This window comes from Clupea harengus, chromosome 16, assembly GCF_900700415.2.
Source record: "Clupea harengus chromosome 16, Ch_v2.0.2, whole genome shotgun sequence".
Classification (NCBI taxonomy): Eukaryota; Metazoa; Chordata; class Actinopteri; order Clupeiformes; family Clupeidae; genus Clupea; species Clupea harengus.
In genome coordinates this window covers 14,043,484-14,066,439 of record NC_045167.1, presented here as the reverse complement: position 1 = coordinate 14,066,439, position 22,956 = coordinate 14,043,484, and the positions used below count along the sequence as shown (strand labels likewise).

At 42.5% G+C, this 22,956-nt stretch overlaps 3 protein-coding genes across 3 annotated transcripts; 2 read left to right on the top strand and 1 right to left on the bottom strand.

Annotated features, from left to right (window-relative positions):
- Positions 1-5,314: 5,314 nt before the first annotated feature.
- On the top strand, positions 5,315-12,734 carry LOC105896755 (fibroblast growth factor 6). The gene is made up of 3 exons (XM_012823561.3): positions 5,315-6,169; positions 6,681-6,784; positions 8,221-12,734. The coding sequence occupies exons 1-3, from the start codon at positions 5,830-5,832 to the stop codon at positions 8,395-8,397; spliced, it is 621 nt and encodes a 206-aa protein (XP_012679015.1). The 5' UTR covers positions 5,315-5,829; the 3' UTR covers positions 8,398-12,734.
- A 2,084-nt stretch (positions 12,735-14,818) lies between these two features.
- On the top strand, positions 14,819-16,437 carry fgf23 (fibroblast growth factor 23). Its single transcript, XM_012823471.3, has 3 exons — positions 14,819-15,252; positions 15,461-15,564; positions 15,786-16,437. Exons 1-3 carry the CDS (start codon positions 15,012-15,014, stop codon positions 16,215-16,217), a joined length of 777 nt encoding a protein of 258 aa, XP_012678925.3. The 5' UTR covers positions 14,819-15,011; the 3' UTR covers positions 16,218-16,437.
- A 2,030-nt stretch (positions 16,438-18,467) lies between these two features.
- tigarb (TP53 induced glycolysis regulatory phosphatase b) lies at positions 18,468-21,949 on the bottom strand. The gene is made up of 6 exons (XM_012823499.3): positions 21,832-21,949; positions 21,292-21,329; positions 20,872-20,993; positions 20,052-20,129; positions 19,760-19,870; positions 18,468-19,488 (listed from the first exon to the last, which is right to left on the bottom strand). The coding sequence occupies exons 1-6, from the start codon at positions 21,861-21,863 to the stop codon at positions 19,060-19,062; spliced, it is 810 nt and encodes a 269-aa protein (XP_012678953.2). The 5' UTR covers positions 21,864-21,949; the 3' UTR covers positions 18,468-19,059.
- Between the last annotated feature and the right edge of the window lie 1,007 nt (positions 21,950-22,956).

Sequence of the window (22,956 nt, the reverse complement as noted above, 5' to 3'; positions counted from 1 at the left end):
GCCTACTCCCAAATGTTGTGCCTTATGCTTGTTGATATTGACAGTCTCCTCAGTTTACATGGAGAGGGAACAGGATGTACTGGGCAAGCCTGACTGTCCTCCACCTTAGAGAAGCAACATGACAACAATCAAAACATTGGCCCTGGATAAGAGCAAGGCCAAGGCCAACTTGTGGTCCCCAAGAACTAGGCTCTCAACATCGGGATCTCAATAAGGGGATACTACAACAGAGTTGCCTGATGAAAACTGCACATGACTTAGCAGCCATAATTTTTTTCTTTGCAATAATTGTTCATAGTCTACTTTTGCTTCTCCTGGAAAGAAATTGTCTGCCTTGCTTAACCAAACTCTCAGTTGCTTTTGAGAGGGATTCCACACCATTCCATTCCGTTGCCACTGACTAGGTGATCAAAATGTTAATATCAGGAAGGCTGTGAAGGTCTGCAAACCTGCACAGTTAGAGGACTATAGCCTGCAGCTGGCACTTGGTCACCACAGACACCACTCTTCTGTTTGCCATCTTTATTCGAAACGTAGCTTCCTAAAGTGAACATTAGGTCAAAGTCCTTTTGTACTTTAGTGATTTTGGTAACTCTGAGAGGTTGGTAGGAGTATGAATCATTGTATGCTTGGTTATTTGGTAGCCTGGTTCTGGCCACGGTCTGGACCTATTCCTCTGGATTCTGTTTGGCTAGGAATGTAGCCAGTGAGTGTAATCCCAAATTGACCGTTGCACTGTTTGTTTTGTATTGTATTGTGTTGTAATGTATATTTTGTGTAAACACACTGAGAGTCACTTTACCAAGTCAAATTCCTTGTTTGTGCAAACTTACTTGGCCAATAAAACCTGATTCTGATTCTGAATTGACCCACTTGGTCATGTTACCAACACTAAGGTCTCGGCAGTGCAAACCTGAAGACTGCAGGTCAACCCCAATCATAGGGAGGTGAGCCATTACATAATGTATCTCAAACAAAACCAATGTGACATTCGCCTCAGTTCTCCTCAAGTTAATTCACATAACATCTGCTTAAATGCAACACCTTTCTGACCACAACAATAAACTATTGTTTACTCCCAACTCAGATGTAAGTGTGACCTGATCCCTTGTCAGTTGTGGAGTTCTTTTAAACCTCTCAGTTCCGAGTATAATCCCATTATAAACTAAAAATTTAAGATGGTTAGACATGGTGTGGCATAAACATAGAAACGCATCTGGATCTGTTATCAGCCTGTCCGCAGTACATGTATGTTTTGCTTTTCCAGAGCATTACTGCCCGTTGAGAAGAGATGACCATCTTTTCACACTGTTCTTATATCTTGGTCATGTTGGTATGCCTCTCTGGTCGGGGCAACATTAACAGTTAATCATGGTGCAACGGGTCATTTACTTTATATCACTTTAAATCAATCCAGTACTATGGTAGAATAAAATGTCATTTGCAAAATCAACAATACTAATATGAGAGGATTTACAGTAAGTGAGTGGTCAAAGGCAACACAATGTAGGGAGATTGTATTACTTACCCACTGACCGAAGGAGGGCAGGCGTAAATGCACGGCTTAAGAGCAGGTGATGGAGTTCTGATTGGTCAATTAAAAATGGCATTGAGGTGCCAGTTATATCTATTTATTTATTTATTTACAGATAGGCTTGTTCACTCCACCCAATCACTCTGAGACCCAGCGCAGATATCTAGGGCCAGCTGCTCAGTGTTTTACTTATCTTATTTATTTTTATTTTTATTTATATATTTTATTCCTATTACCTTGTAACCCACTCTTACCTGTAACTCTCCTTGCTGCTATTACACCTGAAGTTCCCTACGGCGATTAATAAAGGTTTATCTATCTATCTATCTATCTATCATTTTCCAGTGAGTGATTAAGAACTCTGAGTGGCCTGACAGGGCATCCTAGCAGGTTGTGTTGTAGCGAGCGCTAATATTTACCTAGACTGATGTTTATCATTAGGTGCAAGACTTCCTTTGGGAATCTTTTGAGGCTCACCTGCCTGTATCTACGTATAAGGCACTTTGTTCCCCCTAAAATATAATCTTGTCAACATGGCGTCATGGTACGTTATGGTGAATTTCATTGTTAATACTAACGTTTTGAAACTGTATTTCAGTATACAAAAGCTTCTCTTCTAATTATGTGTTGTTGTGCTAGTTTCATACAACGAAGGGCATATAGTTAGATTATTTACATTATTTATTTCTGTACACAATCAATGTTACATAACAGCAATATATACCTCAGTCATCAGGACTGTGTTTCAAAACGCTGTTGATAATAAGTCAATCTCATTGCTAATCTGTATTAGCGAGCTCCTTGGTGTTATTGCACATTCAATAATTGAATCTCTGCTAATGTGGAAAGGCCAACCAAAGTACTTTTCTGCATGTAAAATGTACAATTTTGAGTATCTCTCAAATACACACACACACCTAATAATATAAATCACTAAATGTATTACCAGGGCAAGTTGTTGTACTATAGTGTGTAGGCAACCTACTAGGCCTGCATATTGAAAGTGTGCACTTTAATTATTGTATAATTGTATTGTATTATTGTACCTCATATATGTAAAATATACTCTACAATAGTGCATGCATACATTTCCAGAGCAAAGCTCCTCTCTGCTATTTCAGAGCAGTGAAACTCTGTTAAGCCAGGCCAGTAGCTCTTTTTCATATCTGCTGAATTATGGATCAGCTGCGTCAGCAAGAACATGGTCCCCTAGCCTTATTCATCCCCCTGGCCTTTTATTCAACTGGCCTAGAATTCCACCACCACGCTAGCCTTTGATAATATTCTACTATAATATGTGATGTGTTGAGTATGGTTGTGGAAATCACATGGTGTATAGTAACAATTCTGTAATAGACCCTTGCACAGAAACACACAGGAGTCGATGGGATCGTTTCAGTGTGTTTTATGTGGTGGATACTTACAGGATTCATAAGTGATTCTAAATGCCATTCTACATGACTTTCTACAGTGTACTGAGATGGAATTAGACTTGCTTTTGGAAATGACTTTGCTCTGGGAATCCCACGGAATTCCAAGGAATGGACACACTGCTATAAGAACACTCGCACTCCTGATGTCATGCTGGAGCAATTCTCTCGCAGCCTTCGCTGGAACGCCCCAGCTGTTGTCTCAGTGCCGCCTAACCCCATGTTAATAAAACCCTAATTGAAAGGGCTTGATACTCAAGTATATCCAGTTACTTACACTGTACAAAGCCTGCCTGTATGTCTTGATATTTCACAACAATTGTGACTTAATGTGTGTGTGTGTTCACTGAGGTCTTTGATTGACAGGCAAGCAGTTGACCTGCCTGTGACAAAGCTTATATCATTGGTGCTCTTTCCAATTGCTATCCACCTAGCTATTAACCTTTCAGAGGCCTTCTTTGTACCTTGATAATGTGTTTGAAAATGAATGAGAGAGAGAGAGAGAGAGAGAGAGAGAGAGAGAGAGAGAGAGAGAGAGAGAGGGAGAGTTGACAGCAGCCATAACAGTATAACAGATGATTCAGCAGCTGAGACATTGTGGCATGGAGTGTTTAGTGGCAAGGGAAAATATGATGGCTTTATGAGGCTAAAGGGATCGCCAAATGCGATCTTTCAAGAATAAGTGATAATATGTGGCTTACAGCATTCGGTTGGCTGGGCTTCTTTCAATCTGCTTAACTCAAATATTTACGTTACAGTCAGTGGAACAAAGGCAAAAGCTTTTGACCTGTTTAGTAGTTGTATTTGTGCAGCTGTGTGAAATGGTTTCATCTTCTGATATTGCTGTGGAGAGGAGCAGTCAATAGGTCAAGGGCACTCATGTTTGTGAGCGCTTTGTGAGGGACCCATTCATCACAATGTGCGCCCGTCAGTCCTCCGATATGACAGAATACTTAACAAAAAACGAGGCCAAGAATGGCGTCGGACCGCACTCGGGGGACTGGCATTATGAGAGTATAGTGACTTGGTTGCGTTGAGGTGATGTCCAGTTCATTTTTTTTTTTTAATTCAAGGGATTCTTGCTCGCTAGACCAAAGATGTTTAATTGACACGACCACTTCCTCTGACACTGCAGTCCTGACACTGCAGTTTCATTCTCCCTACAGTCAGACTGCTGTGCATCTGCCAATCACTCCATCAGTTTCTGAGAAATCTGCACTGTAAAGGGGACTTTTTGAAGTCTCTGCACATGTGAAATTGGAATTGATTTATGCCCTACTTTGTCAATGAAGATTTCATTTGATGCAGTTAGACTATTGGACATTAGACCAATGTGGTGTTTGCTGACATCATCTCGTTTCCAAGGCTTTGCTCAGTAAAAAGTCAGTCAACTTTAATCTGCACACAAATTCTGAAAATATATGTGTTAAATGGTAGGTGGTGATACAACAAATTAAATTAGAATTTAATTGAAATGATTAATGTGTCATTATACCCGTAGACAGTGTGGTCTAGGCAGGATAATAAAAAAAAATGTTTTAATCGGATTAGTCAGAAATTATTCACACAGTAGACAGTGTTTTTGTTTTTGTGCAGTTGCATGGCCATAGAGTTGGTATGAATAACACTAAGGTGTTATAAATAATACAGCCAACTATGTTCCTAGTTTGTTATAAATAAACTTTATATTGTGTACGTATTTATCAGCAAGTCCTTGTTAACTGTTATTATTTCGTGTATGTATACACGTTTCTTAAACAGCAAAATTTCAGGCTGAGCGCTCTTGGCATAATCTTTTGGCCGGAGCTCTAAATATGTTAAATCATTATTCAGCCATAATTCATCTGTCCGCAACAGCGCCTCCCAAAGTGTTACTACGGTTCAGTTTCACTTCCTTAACGCTCGAAGCACCTGGGGAACCACGTAACTAGGCATGGTATGCGCTGACGTACAGGCATTCCCGGCGGTGCATGCATTCTGCACAGGGCCAGCCAAAACACAGCGTTTTCTGCGCATCATTTGCAGGTACCGAGTGTAACGCGCGATTCAAACACTTAGCGCAGAGGAAGCTTACTATGAATAGCGATTATCCGTGGTAGATTGCGTTTTCTCAAAAACACACATTTTACAGTCTTTCTAAATCATATTGAGTAAACTTCCTGAACAAACAGCGAAGGAAGTGGCGGACAAGATTGCCATTGCTCTCCGGTGACTACAGGACTGTTTTTACACCTTCCCTCTAAATAAGGAAGCAGCTTGTCAGACATATGACCACCGTCCCATTTTGGGCTCTGCCAAAGTACCCCATCGCATCCCATGATCACTCAAAGCCATCCAATGGGACTCTGCGACCCCCATCTCGCATGTAGAGTGACAGCGTCCGACCCTACTCCCATCAGACTTGCGACTGCAGTTTCAGCGCTTGCAGTACAGGCAGTACTTGCTGGCTTGCAACTTTCTCTCTCGCTCGCTATCTCTACCTCTCTCTCTTTCCCCTCCCTTAGGATACTTTGTTTGACGGGGCAGCGGTGAAGTCAGAGTGATGTCACTATAAGGATGCGGTGCCTTGCAAGGTGAGATAGGCTTTTTGGTGAGTGGTAGGCTATCCTCCACGGCCAGGGTTGCCCAGCAAGAGAGGCGCGGAGCTGCAAAACATGGTCATCATCACCACCACCACCACCACCACAAGTTCTGTCGCGCTCTCTCCTTTTTCTACTCCTCTGATCTCGGGCTACCGTTTCATGCCCGAAGCCCTGATCTGCCTTCCAAAAATAAGCCTCTACCACCATGCCGAAGGAAGAAAAACAAGAAGAGTGGTATTTTTAGGGCCATTAATTTTGACCACGTGCCCCGAAGGTAAACCGGATGGCCATTGCGCAAAGGTTTCTCATCAGTATGTCCTACGAGGCCAGCACGCACTGGACGTTGACTGCGATTGTTCTTCTAGGATTCCTAGTTGGGATTGTGTCATCATATCCGATTCCAAGCAGGACTAATGCAACTTTATTGGAGAAAAGATGGGAGACTCTATTCTCCCGGTCCATTCTGGGTATCTCGGGAGAGAAATCGGACATGAACTGGGAGAGTGACTATTTGCTGGGCATCAAGAGAGTGCGGAGGCTGTACTGCAACGTGGGCATCGGGTTTCACCTTCAGATCCTCCCAGACGGCAGTATAAACGGTGTACATAATGAAAACCAGTACAGTGAGTTGCATCCAGAAATGTAATGCAATAGATGTCACATAATATCGCCGGTCGCAAGTAAAGGCGACCTGAGAAGGCATCTATATCCTTGACGTTTGGCATGATATTTAATCCGTCGTGTCGGCAGAATTGAATGTCTCCTAAAGCAAAGATAAATCTATTAAAAAAACCAGTATCCGTTAGTGCTAAATATCTTTCCAGGCTAAAACATGACATGAATGCTTGGACGGATATAGACGCCAACTTATTTTTACACTGGCTCCTTCTGCCGCCCAGAAACGGTTGGCCATGCACGTCTGAAAGTGCAGTTAAATAGAGATATTCATCTGAGCAATAGAAGTAAATATCGAGGCTGACAATTATTCTAAACAAAGACTATGCCTCCAGAATCGCCACCTGCAAGGTTACACCCACCACTGCACACAGCATGTCTTTGTTTCCAGTATCAGTCAAAATGATACAGTGTGTCAGCTGGACTTCCTCTGCATAACATGATATTTTGTTTAATCAGGTCTAATAGAGATCTCTACCGTGGAGCGAGGAGTGGTTAGCCTGTATGGCGTGAAAAGTGAGCTGTTTCTCGCAATGAATAGCAAAGGAAGGTTATACGGAACGGTAGGTGTGCGCAATTGTATTGCTTTTTATGTTGTTCGCATCTCCCCCCGCGAAGACCTGCACAATTATAATAGGTTGCTGTTCCAGCGACATGCATGAAATAACATATCTGCAATAAAAATAAGACAATTGTAAATTAGTTGTCCAGGTTGTGTCTATATTTAACGAGGCCAAGGAGTTCTGTATGTGTAGCCAATGATAAGCCTAAAAATACAATGGCAATGTAAGCTTGCATGGAAAGCATGGAAGTGTTCTACTGTAAATAATTCATAATTATAAATAATACATAGCTGGTCTCATGGAGCAGATATCTAAAAGTATTACTGTAATCGTGGAACTCCTGCACGGAAAGTTAAATAATAGATTGCTGCATTTAATCTACCGTGTGACACACCTTAGAGAAATGTCTTTCGGAAGAGGAAAATGCTTAATCATGGCACCGTGACACCATGAATATTTTTGCCTTGTTCAAGTGTGTTCGGGGTGATTCTGATGCATGGGTGTGGAGTGATGTGAAGTGGTAAGACTAATATGCTGACTCGTGCTTTTTACTTTATTGCTGTTTTATCGCAACACAATCAGAGTACTCAGATGCGTCCAATTGTTAAGTGTTGCGCGGTGTGTGTGACACGCCAAGTCTACTATTGTTCCCTCACCTGCGTAGTGAGCTGTGCGCAAGTCACGAGCGGCAGGTCCCAGTAGTGTTCTTATTCTGGAGCTGGGCGTGTAACATGAAGGGACCGCGGCTGCAGTAAATGTAAAGCGCCACTCATTGAGAGATACATTGTACATGGCCTGTTGAGAGGCACTGACATGTTGAATTGATATGTGAAGATGACGTGCTAATTCACACCATAAAGAACAGGTCACTGAGCAAATTATAGGTCAACTGCATCATTAACAAATCGTGGACATAGCCCACATACATTCATTTAATATTGACAAGTTCAGTTAGTTGGCTATAGACACAGTGAGGTCTGTATTGTATCTCTTATGGCAGAAATTGATTTTAGGTGTTAAAGTGCCTCTTATTAGTATAGCCAAGGCTAGTGCAAGCCCATATATCACGTGTCCACTGAAGGCCCAGTGAAATCTTATGCGGTTCACTGAGATTTCGGGGTTGTCCGTTTTTATTCAAAAGGGTGCTCTGCCCTTAATGGCCCTGCCAAATCTCGACCAATGTTGATGTATCACCTCTCAGCAAGCATACAGCATGAGGTGTTCCTGCATGGTGAGACACAAAGGGGGGCAAAAGTGATGAAAGGGCTTTTTTCCCTCCTTTGCTGTGTGGTTGATCACTGCTATCATTTTTCACCAAGCTTGTTCTTCATCCTAACAATGCAGCACACACTGTTATTCACCATTATTTCGTGACTTAAACAATTCTCTCTCTCTCTCTCTCTCTCTCTCTCTCTTTCTCTTCTTCTGTCTCTCAGCCCGTCTTTCGGGATGAGTGCAAGTTCAACGAGACCTTGCTGCCAAACAACTACAATGCCTATGAGTCCTCCGTTTACAAGGGCTTCTACCTTGCCCTCAGTAAGCATGGCAGAGTGAAGAGAGGCAACAAAGCCACCACCGCCATGACTGTCACCCACTTCCTCCCCCGAATATGAGTGGACATAAACAAGCTTTGCAATAAGTCACTGATTTGCACATGTGGATGTTCTCCCAGGTAATAGCTACATACCAGAATGCATATATACACACAACTATGGATGGACTGGAAGCAACACTATAATTATTGGTATTTATTCTCTCTTTATATATGTATATTTGGATAGCTAACTTTGTATTAGACCTTCTGTATATGCCATCCTTTGCTGCTTTTTTTCCGTTTTATTTTGTAATTGTTATTATTGATTATAGAATTTTGTTTTTCGAGGTTGTGCCAGCCTCTTGACTTCACTTGGGTGCTTGCCATAACTGTCAGAGTCGGAGACTTTACCCTTGACATTGAGATGACTGATGTTCCCTCAGCTTTTAGAAGTGAAGTGATACTTTTTATTACCTCAGAAAAAAAGAAAAAAAAAAAGAAGAGCCACATGTCTGGATTAAAAGGATGCATGATGTTTTTTGCAGATAAGGAATGCCTGTTTAGTTTTTGTCTCCTCGTGGCTAAAACCATACGGCAGAGCGCCGACGCCTCTGCCCCCGCGGCAGGATTGAAGTTCTTTTTTCATGGAAGCGGCGGGAGACGTGAGAGCACTTACATGCAGAGCCCCCTTTTTTTGCTGCATGCTGAGAAGGTGCCTTGGCATTCCCTTTAACTTGCATGCACGAAACGCCCCAGGCAGTCAGAAATAGGGCTGACATGCAAGCCAGCACTCACTCGGGACTCTCCAGAGTGGGTTAAAGGGGGTGGGGGAGGGAAAGGGAAGGGAACGGGTTGTGGGGGGGGAAAGGGTTGGGGTGGGGAGGTTGTGGGGAAAGTATCTCTGGTCTATTTTCTATTTTCCTCTAATTAGATTGATTTGGTCATTGAGACTCTGGCTTGGACAAAGACCAGAGGGGCCTTCAGCCATGGGTGCTGACTGGTAAAGGCCCCCAGGGGGGCAAGCGAAGGGAAGCTCCCGAGAGGCCTGTCAGGAGTTTACACTCTCGTCCAGCCGTCTCCAAAGAAGGCCACTAAACATGGCGGGACGGTCTCTCTTTTCTACCGAGCTTGTGCAAGACTTGCTTTGAAGTTTTACCACTCGCCGTCCACTCGCTGTCCGCGTTGGGTATTTTTTATTTATTTATTTTGTAAAAGAAACAAAGAGGAAAAACAAGGACTTTTATGCAAGCGCACATTTAAAAAAAAAAGAATCTACATATAAATATATTTATCTAGCCCATAAATGGAACCACTGCTGGCATTGTACCCAAAAGCTTCTTAAATGTTTGGCTGAATCGATGGGTAAAATGTAACACTGCAAGCTTTGTGCATTTCTGTGGATGAGAGTGTCTTCCGAAGCAATGTAAAACCATGTAAATATTGATGATAACACCACTCTGTCAAAAAAAAGAAACACTAGGAGTTTTTACAGTGCAATTGTGTATTTCAATTGATTGGAAATGGCAAAACATGTATCAGGTTGCACAATGTAGCCACCGCAATGGTTGTAGATACTGTATCCCGATGGGAATGTGTGCTGGACGCGTGTTTTCATAGCGTGTATTGTGTTTTGGTCCTTGATAGAGCATTTAGAATGAAGGCAAGTCCAAGTGTCAGCGGGGTAACACTGCATTTCTAGGCGTTGTTTCTGATGCTTAGAACGAGGCCTGTAGCAAAGCAGTACAGATTACAGACAGCGGCTGGAGAAGCCATCGTGCTTGAGGGTGTAGCTGAGCATTTTCAAATTGTAATCGTAACTTGAGTGTAGGCACCGGAAGGAAGGACAGCGCCGCTCCTCATAGATACTTGTGGTTTTCGGCTACCGCTGTCAACTTGAATCCAAAGGCCACCCATTCCATCCCCTCCACTCTGCCCTACTGCACCCCGTCCCCCCCATGGCCTCCCTCCCCTAGACCCCCCACTCCCACCCTACAGAATAGTTCTCTTAAGAGAAACACAGAAGGAATGGGACTATTTTAATCTGGAAAAAGACTTATGGGACGCTGTCTGCTGCCTGCTGCCTGCTTGTTTGTTCAATCCCCCCGGAAGAATGCGGGTCCTGCCCGGAGGGTGTCGAGGGGGACAAGCCGTCTCTGAAATACCTGAGCCCTCCACCATTGCTCCAGCCACCACCACTATCAACCATTCAGTCACTTGCTTCTGTAAAGGGCCACAGTCGACTGAGGCCTTGAAATTCCAGCAGTAACCCAGGAGTGTCCTTTCCTGGTTTAATCCATTTTTAGTTCAAGGTCAGAGCCATGGGCAAGCCCCGACCCTGACTTGTAAGCAGGACTGTCTGTGCAATTCATGTTGTCCCGGGTCGCATCTCCTCGCCCCCCCTCCCCAAACCCCCACCCAACAAGCCATCTGCCTGCCTTTACATCAAAACTTACAGTGATGCATTTACTTTGGCTGACAAGCAGGGAAGTGCAAGAGTTGTAAACTAGAGTGAGTGCAAGTGTAGATGAGGTAAATGGATATAGGTTTGTTGGATGATCAAGACAGGGCTGTTTTAGGCCTCTTGCTGCACTGTGACACCATTTGCCCAGTAGCTGTTGATAACCACTGGCAGCACTTTCATTTAGAGTCTTCGGTCGTGATACTGTATGTGAGAGGGAAATCAGCAAAACTGTTACTGGTCTTCCCCCCACATTTTAACGATCGGTAACACTGGTGCACATTCTTGACATGGTTTGAAAATGTCAATGTCAACCTCTCACATCCCAGGCTTGAATATATGTGAAGGGGACAACTGATGCATACATGAGAATGCGTTTAAAAAAAAAAAAAAGCTGAATCATTCTGAGCCTCTTGAGATGTGTCTGCTGCATAGCACTATCTGGAGCTAAAGCTCTACACATAATGAGAGCTGACCAGGCTTTATGGCATTAAGTCCATCAACAAGGTTTACCAGTCTCTTGTAGCTAAATCAAGTGCTAAACTTGTAGCTTTCTCCCCTGGCGTGAGTATCAAGCGAAGGCTCTGTAATGCCAGGATTTGTTTAACTGCTGGCGATGATACTGACAGGCACATACGGCAGGACTAGCAAAGCACTGCATTAGATTCCACTGCTTTACAGCTGAAGGACAGTCTCTAGGTTAAGAATCTCTAATTCCAGCCTGCAAGGAAACAGCAGAGAGAGAGGGATAGCCAGATCAATCATCACATGACATTGTCGGCAAAGGCTATGCTGCCTATTATTTTTCTTTCATTCTACTAATGCCTTTTCAAACTATTTGATTATGCTGAAGAGAACGGTGGGACAGCAGAGAAAACGGTGACTTGTGTCCCAAAATATGGGCACAAGATACACTTAAGCAGAGCCGATTCAGCCATGGCAAAGGCATCTGAACCATCGCACAATGAATATGTGAACCTTGGGGAACGAATGCGATCCCATGTGTTGATGAGTCCGGCTCATAGATTTATCGCAACAGCTGTAAAAATGTTTATTGGGCATGAAATAGAAGGCTTGTTTCCTGACTAAGTCAGGACAGCCATGGCTTAAGAGAAGTGGGGACAGCTCACTTTTTTTGGTGTGGTGTCCATACCACACGACAGTCTCTGCACACTACCTATAGTCATTGCAGGGGAAGGGTGGGGAGTGTCTGTGACACACTAAAGCTTTCAAACTTGTCTGCAAAAGCTATGAGCAGTAGACATTCTCTGGTCTGAGAAACAGCTTGCTATTTTGTAATGTGACTGCACTTGGTACAAAATAGGGATTTTTTTTTCTTTTTTTGAGGGCCACTTTGGAAAAAGCTGAGGGCTCTCTCTGTACGAAAGAGACTTCAGGAGTAGTACAAAGTGATTGTTAATGGAGGTGATCAAACACACTGTTCATTTATTTGAGTTCATGTTATGTCGATCCATGCGGGTGACAGGACAACACCCTCATGTAAGCACACACTTAACAGGGTATATACACTGACATTGACCTGTTTGTGTGTTCCACTGAGACTTCCCACATAAGTCAACAAGAGTTCTGGAAGGTTCTGGAAGGTTCTGGAATGACTCCATTTTCCCAGAGAAAGAAAGTTACAAGGTTCATGGAATACCACTTGACAACTACGCTGGCTAGACACCAAAATGTAGTAGACTTTCTCACTCTTGGTCTTTGACTGACACTAGCCGTCCGTAACATCTTACACACACATAGCATTACTACTTTGAAATGTGGGGGTTTTCAAACAGTTGTCTTTCCTGTTTTCCAAAGAATAACCCTGTGAGAACTTTGTTCAATTTGGTTCAGCCATGACTCTTGCTGTGTTATGAGAGAAATCTTCTTTTAGGTTTAGGTGTTTCCTGTGTGTGTGTGTGTGTGTGTGTGTGTGTGTGTGTATGAGTGTGTGTATGTGCGTGTATGCATGTGTATATGTGTGTGTATGTGTGCGTCTGTGCGTGTGTATGTGTATGTGAATGTACATGCGCACATGCGTATGTGTGTGTCGGCAGAACTTTCTCTCTTTCTTTCTACTCTCTCTACTCTGTCCCCCCTGTCATTCTCTCCCCCTGGTTTTGTATCCCTGCACTGAGGGGAGTGAGCTCCTTCCCACTCCCCTCCTCTCTGTTGACATATACCTCACCTTCTGCCTTAGTTTTAATTTGTTACAATGATTGTAAAAAAGTAGGAAACAACTAACTTCTCCAATCATTTGTTTCTGAAAACAGACGATGCTAAGTATGAATACTGATATATTGAAGAAAAAAAAAGTGATTTTCCTTTTATTTTTGTACGTATGTGCTGTGCACAGCTGTCTAATCATATTCCTGAAATACCAATAAAAGTTTGTCTTTTTTAATAATTGTCTGACCTTTCTATGTATCTTACTGCCGTTATTCATAGACAACTACCACACATCTTGGAACTACAACAAATCTATTCGCCTTATAAAATGGTGTCCCTCTACACCAATGGAAGAAGAAGGCATCTTCAAACATAAGTGTGTGTGTGTGTGTGTGTGTGTGTGTGTGTGTAGACACAGATGTGTGGCTAAATGCATGCGTGGCAAGCTGTTTTGGGCATGCTAACCTGTACCCTGTAAAAGAAATAGTCTCCATACCCTCGTTGAGAAGCCAGCTAATAAGTAAGCTGCAGTGACATCAGCTGCTTATATAGAAGCTTGTGTTCTGGTAGATTATAGGGTTGGCAATTGTGAAAGCAGACACCCCTCATTTGTCATTATTTTGATGGTTCTCAAGAAGTATCCCGTTTCCAAACACCATTCACAACTGCCACCACTCCTGACCCGAAACTTTCTTTTTACAGGGGAGGATTAACTGCTACTGCATAAAAATATTTGTGACACATTGTGAAGACATGGAGATCATAAAAATAGGCTATATCAGGTGGGTCTTAAGTTTCAGAGTCCTATCCTTGAACTGATGATTAAGAGGCTCCTTTAAGCATGAGGGAACATATGCTACATTGATTAGATTATCAAACTGAAGACAAGCACCTTGCTGAGTTTTGTGAAAAAGAACAAAAAAATGACTTGTAGGAGCAAATTAACATTATATTGCATAGGTCATATTGCGGGGGGGGGGGGGGGGGGGATGATGGGAAATAAGTACATTAAAATGTAATGCTGCTTTGCCAAAACGTAGTTTATGACTAAATGTGTCATCAACCGTTTTTGCACAAATGTATCCATCTAAGACGCGGATCTTCTTTAAATTCTCTACGATCTATTCAGTGTCAGATCGGTTATATTGTAACGAGGAAGAGCTATTTGTCTTTCGTATGCACACACACAGTCTACTTAAGCTTTTAAGTTGCAAGGCAGCTTCTGCCAACATTGAAACTCAACATTTTGGATGTGACACGGACTCCCTCTCCTGGTTCAAAAATGTAACTGCAGTACGAGGAGTTGGGGAATGTTTAGACACTCATTGGGATGGTATTAACAGCACTTTCTTTCGAAATAATCCTTTTCACCTTCAGGCATTGGCACCAATTGGAGGACGATTTACAACAGCAGGACATTGTATCATATATCAGTGTTTATAAGCTATGCATTCACTACTTAATGTAGTGAACAAAGTTAAATATTGTAGTGAACAATGAACTTCCAACCCTTCCCTATTCTTCTTCTTGTGAAATATTACATTTATGTCGAGGGTCTTTGCTAGACATTTTAGAAATTTGATTAGAAAGGAAAAATGAAATTACCTACAGCCATACCAGGACGTCTTTGCACATTAACAACCTATGACTAAAACATTCCATTGAGGCTTCAACCAGAAGCTGCCTTGCAACTTAAAAGCTTAGGTAGACTGTGTGTCGCAACATGCAAAAGTGAGAAGTGGGAAGAGGTGAAAGTGTGGGCGACAGTGATTGCATACTGAGAAACCACAGAGTTGTTACGGCCTGTTCAGCTTCAGTATAAACGAACAGCGGTGGAAGGACATTGGAACCCCCCCCCCCCCCTTCTTCCGCTTCTCTATCATAGCGATCCCAACATCTGCTGCTGGGGGCGAGCATTGCGTAAAAGATGGGAGCAAGGAGTGGCGACTGGAGGCCTTAAATAGCGGCGCGTTAAGTTGAGGAACATCAGAGCTCCAGACAGCAGTCTTCAGCATCTCTGGCAGGACGCATCATCTGTACCTATACGTCTGACAGCACTTGCCGAGATGATGCGCAGAGCTTCCTCCGTCCTGAACATGCACTCGTCCCTCTTCGCGCTTTACCTGGCTGCGCTTCATGGATTCCCAGCTGTGGACGGCGCCCCGAACCCTTCACCTCTGCTGGGTTCCAACTGGGGAAACCCAAGGAGATACATTCATCTCCAGACCACCACAGATATGAGCAACTTCTATATGGAGATCAGTTTGAATGGACAAGTGCGAAAAACTACAAGCAGAGGCTCCTACAGTAAGTGATCTTCCATTAGTTATATACCAATTTTGAAATGTATGACTCTATGTGATTGTGATTGAGGTACAAATGGTTCATATTTCATATCATATTAAGCCTATATCCGCTCCTCTTAGTCAAGATTCCATATTAAATTAGATACTAGTTTTTATATATTATTTGTCTTTTTTTCATTTCTGTAAATATGCATGGCCTTTTTCTACAGGTGTGATTTTATTAAAGGCTCAAACAAGGCAAAGTGTGGCCATCCTCGGGGTGAAAAGTAACCGCTTCTTGTGCATGGACACGGAGGGGAACCTCTTCAGTTCGGTAAGTGTTTAATTCTCTGAGGCTTTGAATCTAACTCTAAACAAGTTAGCTGATTTATATGATAAATAGTTTACCTTTCATCTTCTCGAACGTTGAAAACTAAGCACAGACAATTGACTATTCACGTTTCCTGTAGTTACTTTACGCACCATCTTACGCATTTTGGTGAGCGTTTTTATCACAGAGTAAGCCCGCTTTTAACACGTGTCTCTTTCTTTCAGCCCATCTGCAAGGAAGAAGATTGTCTTTTCAACCACGCACTTCTGGAAAACCGCTACGACGTGTACTATTCAGCCAGAAACGGCATGCTGGTCAATCTAGATCGGGCCAAGCAGGTTTATGTCGCTGGGCAAAACCTGCCTCCGTCTGCGCTCTTCTTGCCAGAAACAAACACCATACCACTTGAGCGTCTCTTACATAGAGGAAAGAGGAACAGACCGACAAATCCGGCCGATCCGTATAACACACTTGGTAACGGAGAGGGCTCTGACTCTCTGCCTGTTCCAGAGGAACAGGAGCCAGATCAGGGTCAAGATCAGGAACCGGGTCAAGTCTCCAAAGAGAATCCGCTCTCTCTAAACGACGAGGACCCATGGAATACACGAACCAAGCCAGGGCCTGTCAGCCCTCGTAGTTTTGGGTCTATGGGATGAAATAACTGTTTTTAGGCTTCATTAAGATGGGGTCCGGCATGACCGAGCAAACAAAACGAAAACGAGCAACTTTTAGACCAAACGATCAAGGGTAACCCCGGTGATTGCCATACACAAAATCATTCCAGTCCTTAGTTTACCTTCTGCACTTTTCCAGCGCGTCGCCTGTATGCGCGCATCTTCCTCTGACTCAAACTTTTACGCTAACTTTTCAGTTACGGCAGAGCTTCACCTCTGACAGTCCACAACATTCCTTTTCAAATACGGCTATTAATATTTATTGTATTTTATTGTTGGGTAATTTTATTTTAATAACATATAATTCAGTGTAAACGAAGGCTGTTAATTTGGGTGTCCTGACCGTGCTATTTAAGTCAAGTCAAGGGATTTCATATGCAAAATACTGGCCCTTTAAATGGCCATTCAACATACCATTTGCTCTTGGTGCTGGACACCTCCTGCGACCCACCCGAGGAAACCAAGGAAGTATTTATTTATTTAAACCCGTTTATTCATTTTATTTATCATATTTATATGGATGCTATCTAAAATACGGAAAAAATGTAACGGATGCCTTGCTGTCATATGAATGAATGGTTGTATATATTTTGTTTAAGTGCGTGCATGTATGTGTGTGTGTGTGTGTGTGTGTGTGTGGTAGTAGAGGGAGCTCTCTTTTCTGTCTATGAATAAAAAAAAATCCTCGAAACCTCTCGTTGTTGCTCTGTGTTACTTCACTTTTTCCGAGACACTCCGGCACAGGTCATCAGTCATTAGCGTTGCCTCTGACCCCCAAAAAGTGACTCATCCGACAGGATTCTGTCACTCATTGAACACCTACATTTACCATTGACCATTTCATCGAAAGTCTTCCTTCCGACTCTAATTTAAATTTCATCTTGCCACGGTTAGACCACAAAAGCTTCACTAAAAATAAACATTTCCACATTCTACTCCTTTTTTACCCCAACCGGACAACAGTTGGGAGCTATTTTTAGAAAGGAAACACTTGGTGACCGCTAACCTTTGTTATGTTTTGGAGACATGGACCGGAATACAATTAATGCACTTAGGTACTAATTCTTAGGAAACCTCACTCTTAACTGAGATGAGATGATAGCTTAAAACAATGGTTAATTAAACCTTTTCGGCTGAACTATTCCTCAATTTGGCAAAATGAATAGATAACATCCACTATTCTAATAGAATACAAGGATTCTGGTTGCAAAACACAAAAGCTGTCCAAAAGACCCATATCCTCACATTAGTATTTTATAGGGCAACATTTTGAAATTAAACATCTAGCTATGATAAACAATTTTTTGTGTTACTCCAATACCACACCCATACCTTTTACGAACATAGTAAAAACATATTTTGAATTGTGAGACACATCGAGACCTACAATTCTTTAAAGTATGACCTTTTCTCCTTCCAGTCTACCGAGTAGTGTCTGAATATCAGCATGACCAAGCCTCTGCAGTCTGCAGTTAATCGGAATGCGGGCATTTAAATCAAACCTAGAGCAGGTAACTACCACTGGAACGATTAACTGGTTATAACAGTAGTAATCTTTTTTCTTTATTTGATAGGACAGAGAAGATATGACAGGAAATTACTGGGAAAGAGATAGGGAGTGGGCTCGAGAAATGACGTTATGTCAGAATCAAATCTGGGTCCTCGTGTGCACTAGATTACTGAAGTAATTTTAATAGCCATCTATTACAGCAGTAATCTTGTGAAAAACTAAAGTTGACACTTTCAAAATGACTCAGCATTTGCTCACGAGCAACACCATTACAAAGGTTATGCTTTTAAAATTATAATCTAAAAAAAGATTTGTCAATGTACAATCCTCATTATACAAATATAGTTACTCTTTCTCGCAGGTGACGCCATCAGGGTGTTCACCAATTCAGTTTAGGATTAATGGATGACTGACTTGTCACACCTCGCTCTCTCAGCCTCGTACAGAAACTGTAATTTTTGTTGCCCCAGTGCAATCATTTCAGTGAAACTACTTTTCTAGGTAAGAGAACATAAACAAAGGCAGATTTAGTGAATCACTAAAATATGTATTGCTCTCCTGGAGAGGAGATAAGAGGTTGTTTATATCTGAGGAAGTAGTTAAAAATGAGCCACAGGACACCTCAGAGATTATGTGATTTGTACATTCTTTCGCTCAAGGTGAGCTGAGGTACATGACATAACATGCCGCAACATAAACACAATGTTCTTTGTCAGTGAATATTTGTTGACAGCTATATCTTTTTTTTATTTGGTAGGAGTCAAAAGACTATGACTGCAACATAGTAAAGGTCAGTGCCATAGAGAAAATGTGCTGTGCTTCTTAACCCTCTGAAGATTGTGTGGTAGTTTATCACTGACACACACTACCCATTTATCTGAAAAGACCAGTGAGGTTTATGTCATGAAGTGGGCGAAAAGACATTGTCAGTGAATTGGAACAGATACGATATTGTCAGCATGTCTGCCTTGAAAAACAATCAGTGTGCACAGTATAGTGTTTCAAGTTTCAAGTGTAAATACTTCTGGGGTTACAGAGAATAACATATTAATAATAATATAATAATAATAATAACACAGCTATACCCTGTAAAAGTAAACACGCATAGCGGTTCATTTCATTTCAGAAGTGTTCATTCTTCTGGGTTGAGTTCTCGGCCCATTGCTCCGTAACCCAGAACCAAAGACAGAAACAGAGGAGTTAGCAGGAACCAAACCTTATCATTTCTGCTATTCTGGGACACCCGTCAGCCCTCCCACCACTTTTCATCCCCCTACTCTTCTTTCCCTGCCCTCTTCTCTGTCCGTACCTGCACTACTCTCCGCTGTCTTTGCTGGCACTCAGATGGACCTTGCGATTGATGAAGATGCAGCGGTTGCCTGCAAGGGCCGGGCCGGTCTCCCTGCCCTGCAACGTCATCACGAAGCGGCACATGCCCGTGTTGGGACAGGCCGAGAACGCATGCGAGGCCTTGAGGCCAGAGGGGAGTGCAGTCTCCATCTCCTCCACAAGTTGGCGCACTGCCACGCGGATATAGGCGCCGTGGCTGACCACCAACACGTGAATGGGTACGCCGTCGAGACCGTCTTCAGGAAAGCTGATTGGTGGGCCATCATGCCCGTCCGCTCCTGAGGACTCTCCTGCATCTGGCTTCTCGACCAGGACGCTTTGCTCTGGGTAGCCATGATCGGTCACCATGCTCTGGAATAGGACTGCAAGGAACTTCCTGACCCTTATTTTGACCTAGGTGGAGTGATACATTGTAAGTGTGCTTAACTGTGCGCAAATGTTTACAAGTCATATCACGTTAGATGTCAATCTGGGTGTGAGAATTTAACATAAAACCACTGTGGTTCAGCTCAGTTCTGCAAGTTCAAAAACACTTGCAAACACATTTTCCACTATCTAGTACTAGCAAAATAATGTATGTGTCCTCCGTGTCCACAAGGGGGCATTGGTGAGCCGGAGTACTCATAACACAGAACACCAAATCACACTCAGAGCCCCAACCCACCTGATCTACGGTCTCTCCTCCTGGAGGTGTAAAATCTCGAGAAGACTGGCCTGCCGCGTTGGCCATATTCTTCAGGGCGTCCTTTGACCGTCCCTCTGCAATCCCGAAACTCTGTGGAAGCAAGTTCAGCACAGCACACACCTCACTTCATGTACACACAGTGAATGGAAAATGAGTTCACTAAAACAAAGCAGCAGTGACATGAATACATATTTCCTCATTTGACAATGATACATGAGTTGCCAAATCTGAGCTAGTTTGACGAAAAGCCATTGCCCAGAGGCTAACTCACCCTTTCGGTAAGTGAGTCATCTTTGACCAGCTCTATGCCAGAGGAGTGACTGTTGTTCCTTAATATGATTTCAGCTGTCTGAAGAAAGAACGGACAGAGGAACGAATAGAGAACTTAGAGCACAGTCAAACCGAATAGCCAAAAACACATCGACAGTTTGACTGAGAAAAGAATGTGTTCTTTCAAAATCATTTTTTTTTTTTAAACTGAAATGAATTCAGTGGAGTTCATGTGGTATCTACCAGTTGATTACAAACATGAGGGCTTGTATATCATATCACATACTGTATATCAACACATGCCACATTTTAAAAGTTGTTTATTAACATATTTTGTACACTGGGAGCTGCAAACCTGCATGAATCATTGCAGAAAGAACATCCATAATGCTTGAATGACCCTCTACCAACGAGGAGTTGCTTAAACACCAGCTGAGTAGTTACTATAAATACACAGCAGTTGCTTTCGGTTGGAACAAAAAAAAAAATCCTCTTTCAGTGTCTGTGTCAAAAAGCCTAACTGGTCTACAGTCAGAGGTACAGCAGGTGCTTCTTTTGAATGCAGTCAACAATAATGCATGTGACTTGCTAAGCTTGTGCAGCTGCTAACCACAATCTACATGTTGGGAGTGGTAGAACATCTGCTTACATTTACTGCGGGAATATGAGTGACCCAGTTAGAGGTAGGTCATTTAATACAACACACACTGCACATTTTGCAAAGCAGGTCCAGACGGAGTGGTACATGTAAAAAACATTTTGGGCCTACTGCTCCACACTGAGAAGGGGTGAAGGGTCCCAGAGTTGTGGCCCACACTAACCTGCTTTGCACGCTGCAGGTTGCTGGAGAAAGCCTTACTGAAGCGCAGATCTCTGAGGTACTGGCCTGCCTCCTCTGCTTGCTGGAGGCCCACATCTGACAAAGGTGTATCTATCCCCTGTCCTACAGTGATGAAAAGAGACAGACCTGGTGAGAGGAACCTCAGAACCTCAAAGTCAAGCACTTGATTTCCCGTGGAAGGGTGTGTACAGTTGCCACTTGCGCTGTTTTCAGGCATCTGGTACCTCATCATGCAATGTGACTAGAGCTATGTTTAGCTCTAGGTTAGCTTACACCGACTAAAGGTTAAGTCAATTTGATACAGTAAAAATATAAGCTCATACATGTATCTCTGATGGGACAGTTAGTTGTAATCTGTGGTCAGTAGTCAGTAGTCAAGACAAAATTATTACTACTGTACCTTGCAACAGCCTGTCCTTATTGTATTGTGTCTCACCACTGCAGAGAGAACAAGACAGTTGTAAGACATTGTGTGAAATGTTATGCACAACGTCTAAAGGTTCACAACGTAAAACCAGTATAAACCATGGTCTGGCTTTGCCATACTGATACAGCAACAGGTACAATGTGTCCAGTGTTGATTCAAAGAAAAAGTGAGGCCGTCATATTTGCAAAACGTTGAATAAGTTCTTAATACGTTATTTGAAAGGTGTGTGTGCCTCAGGCTCAGAATAAGCAAAACGCCCTTGACTGAATACAGGTCACGCAAATGATGTTTGCCATTTACAGACACAATTTAATAACCGTGATGTATGACACATTCATAAGGGTATGTCTCAACGAAGATGACTATGACACCTGAAACGTGCCTAACTAACCCTTTCATGTCTTGGAGAACATTCCGACTCTAATATAGAGCTACACTTCAGGTTTTTACTGCATTCTACCTAGGAGAAACAACATTGACATGCATATTATGATGGGGTACATGTGCACTTACTGTCGAACGAAAGTTACAGCGAATGTAAGCATACCGTGGGTTACTTTATGCGACAGATAACAAAACTCTTCCTGGTTCACGAGTCGCTGCCTGAGACATGTCTTCTTATGTCTATGGTTGATGTGACGTCATCGCATACAAAATGAAATGCGAGCTCTGGAGGAACTTGCTGCCCTCGTGTGGTGAGACAGAGAGACATTATGAAGAGTTTTCTATTAACCAGAAGAGGATAGCATTATGCCAAGGACCCCTTTTCGAGACAAGCCAAAGATGAGCTGGAATTCTACTTCCAAACTATATTTGCATAACCTGAAGGAAAGATAAACAGAACAAAAGACAGAGACAGTATAGAGTGTAAATGTGAGTTTAATAAGAAATATAGGTAGACATTATGGCAGTGGTTGCTAGGGTTTTTCTAGGGTGATTGTGGTTGTTGCTAAGGACTTGCTAGGGTAGTCATGGTGGTTGCTAGGTTGGCATTATGGTAGTGGTTGCTGGGATGTTGCTAGTGTAACTAATGAGGTTCCTAGGGTTTTACTAGGGTAGCCATGGTGGTTGCTATGGTAATTGAAGTGGATGCTAAGCTGGTTGCAAGGGTAGTCATATTGATTGCTCGGTTTGGCAGTATGGTTGTGGTTGCTAGGATGTTGCTAGGGTACTCATGGTGGTTGCTATGGTAATTTAAGTGGATACTACGCTGGTTGCTAAGGTATTCATAGGGGTTGTTATGGTTCTCATTATGCTATGGTAATTTAATAATAATAATAGAGAAATAGAAAGAAAAATGTAAAGAAGAGTGAAAAAGAGTCAGATAAGAGGCATCTTCCAAACTCTTCTTCCAAATTTTTCTGTCCATCTCTGTATCTTTTTAAAATCTGTGTTAAGATAAGACAAGATAAACTTGTATTAATCCCGTACGGGAAATTCAGGTGTTATAGCAGCAAGGTAGTAGGAATGAAGTATATACATACAAATTTAAATAAATTAATAAAAATTTGAATAAGAAATAAAAATACAAATAAATAGATAAAATAAATAGATAAGATAGTACTCCACTGGCGTAAATTACATAAAAGTTATGTTCGGTTGTGGAGTCTGATGGCTACTGCCACAAAGGACTGGCCA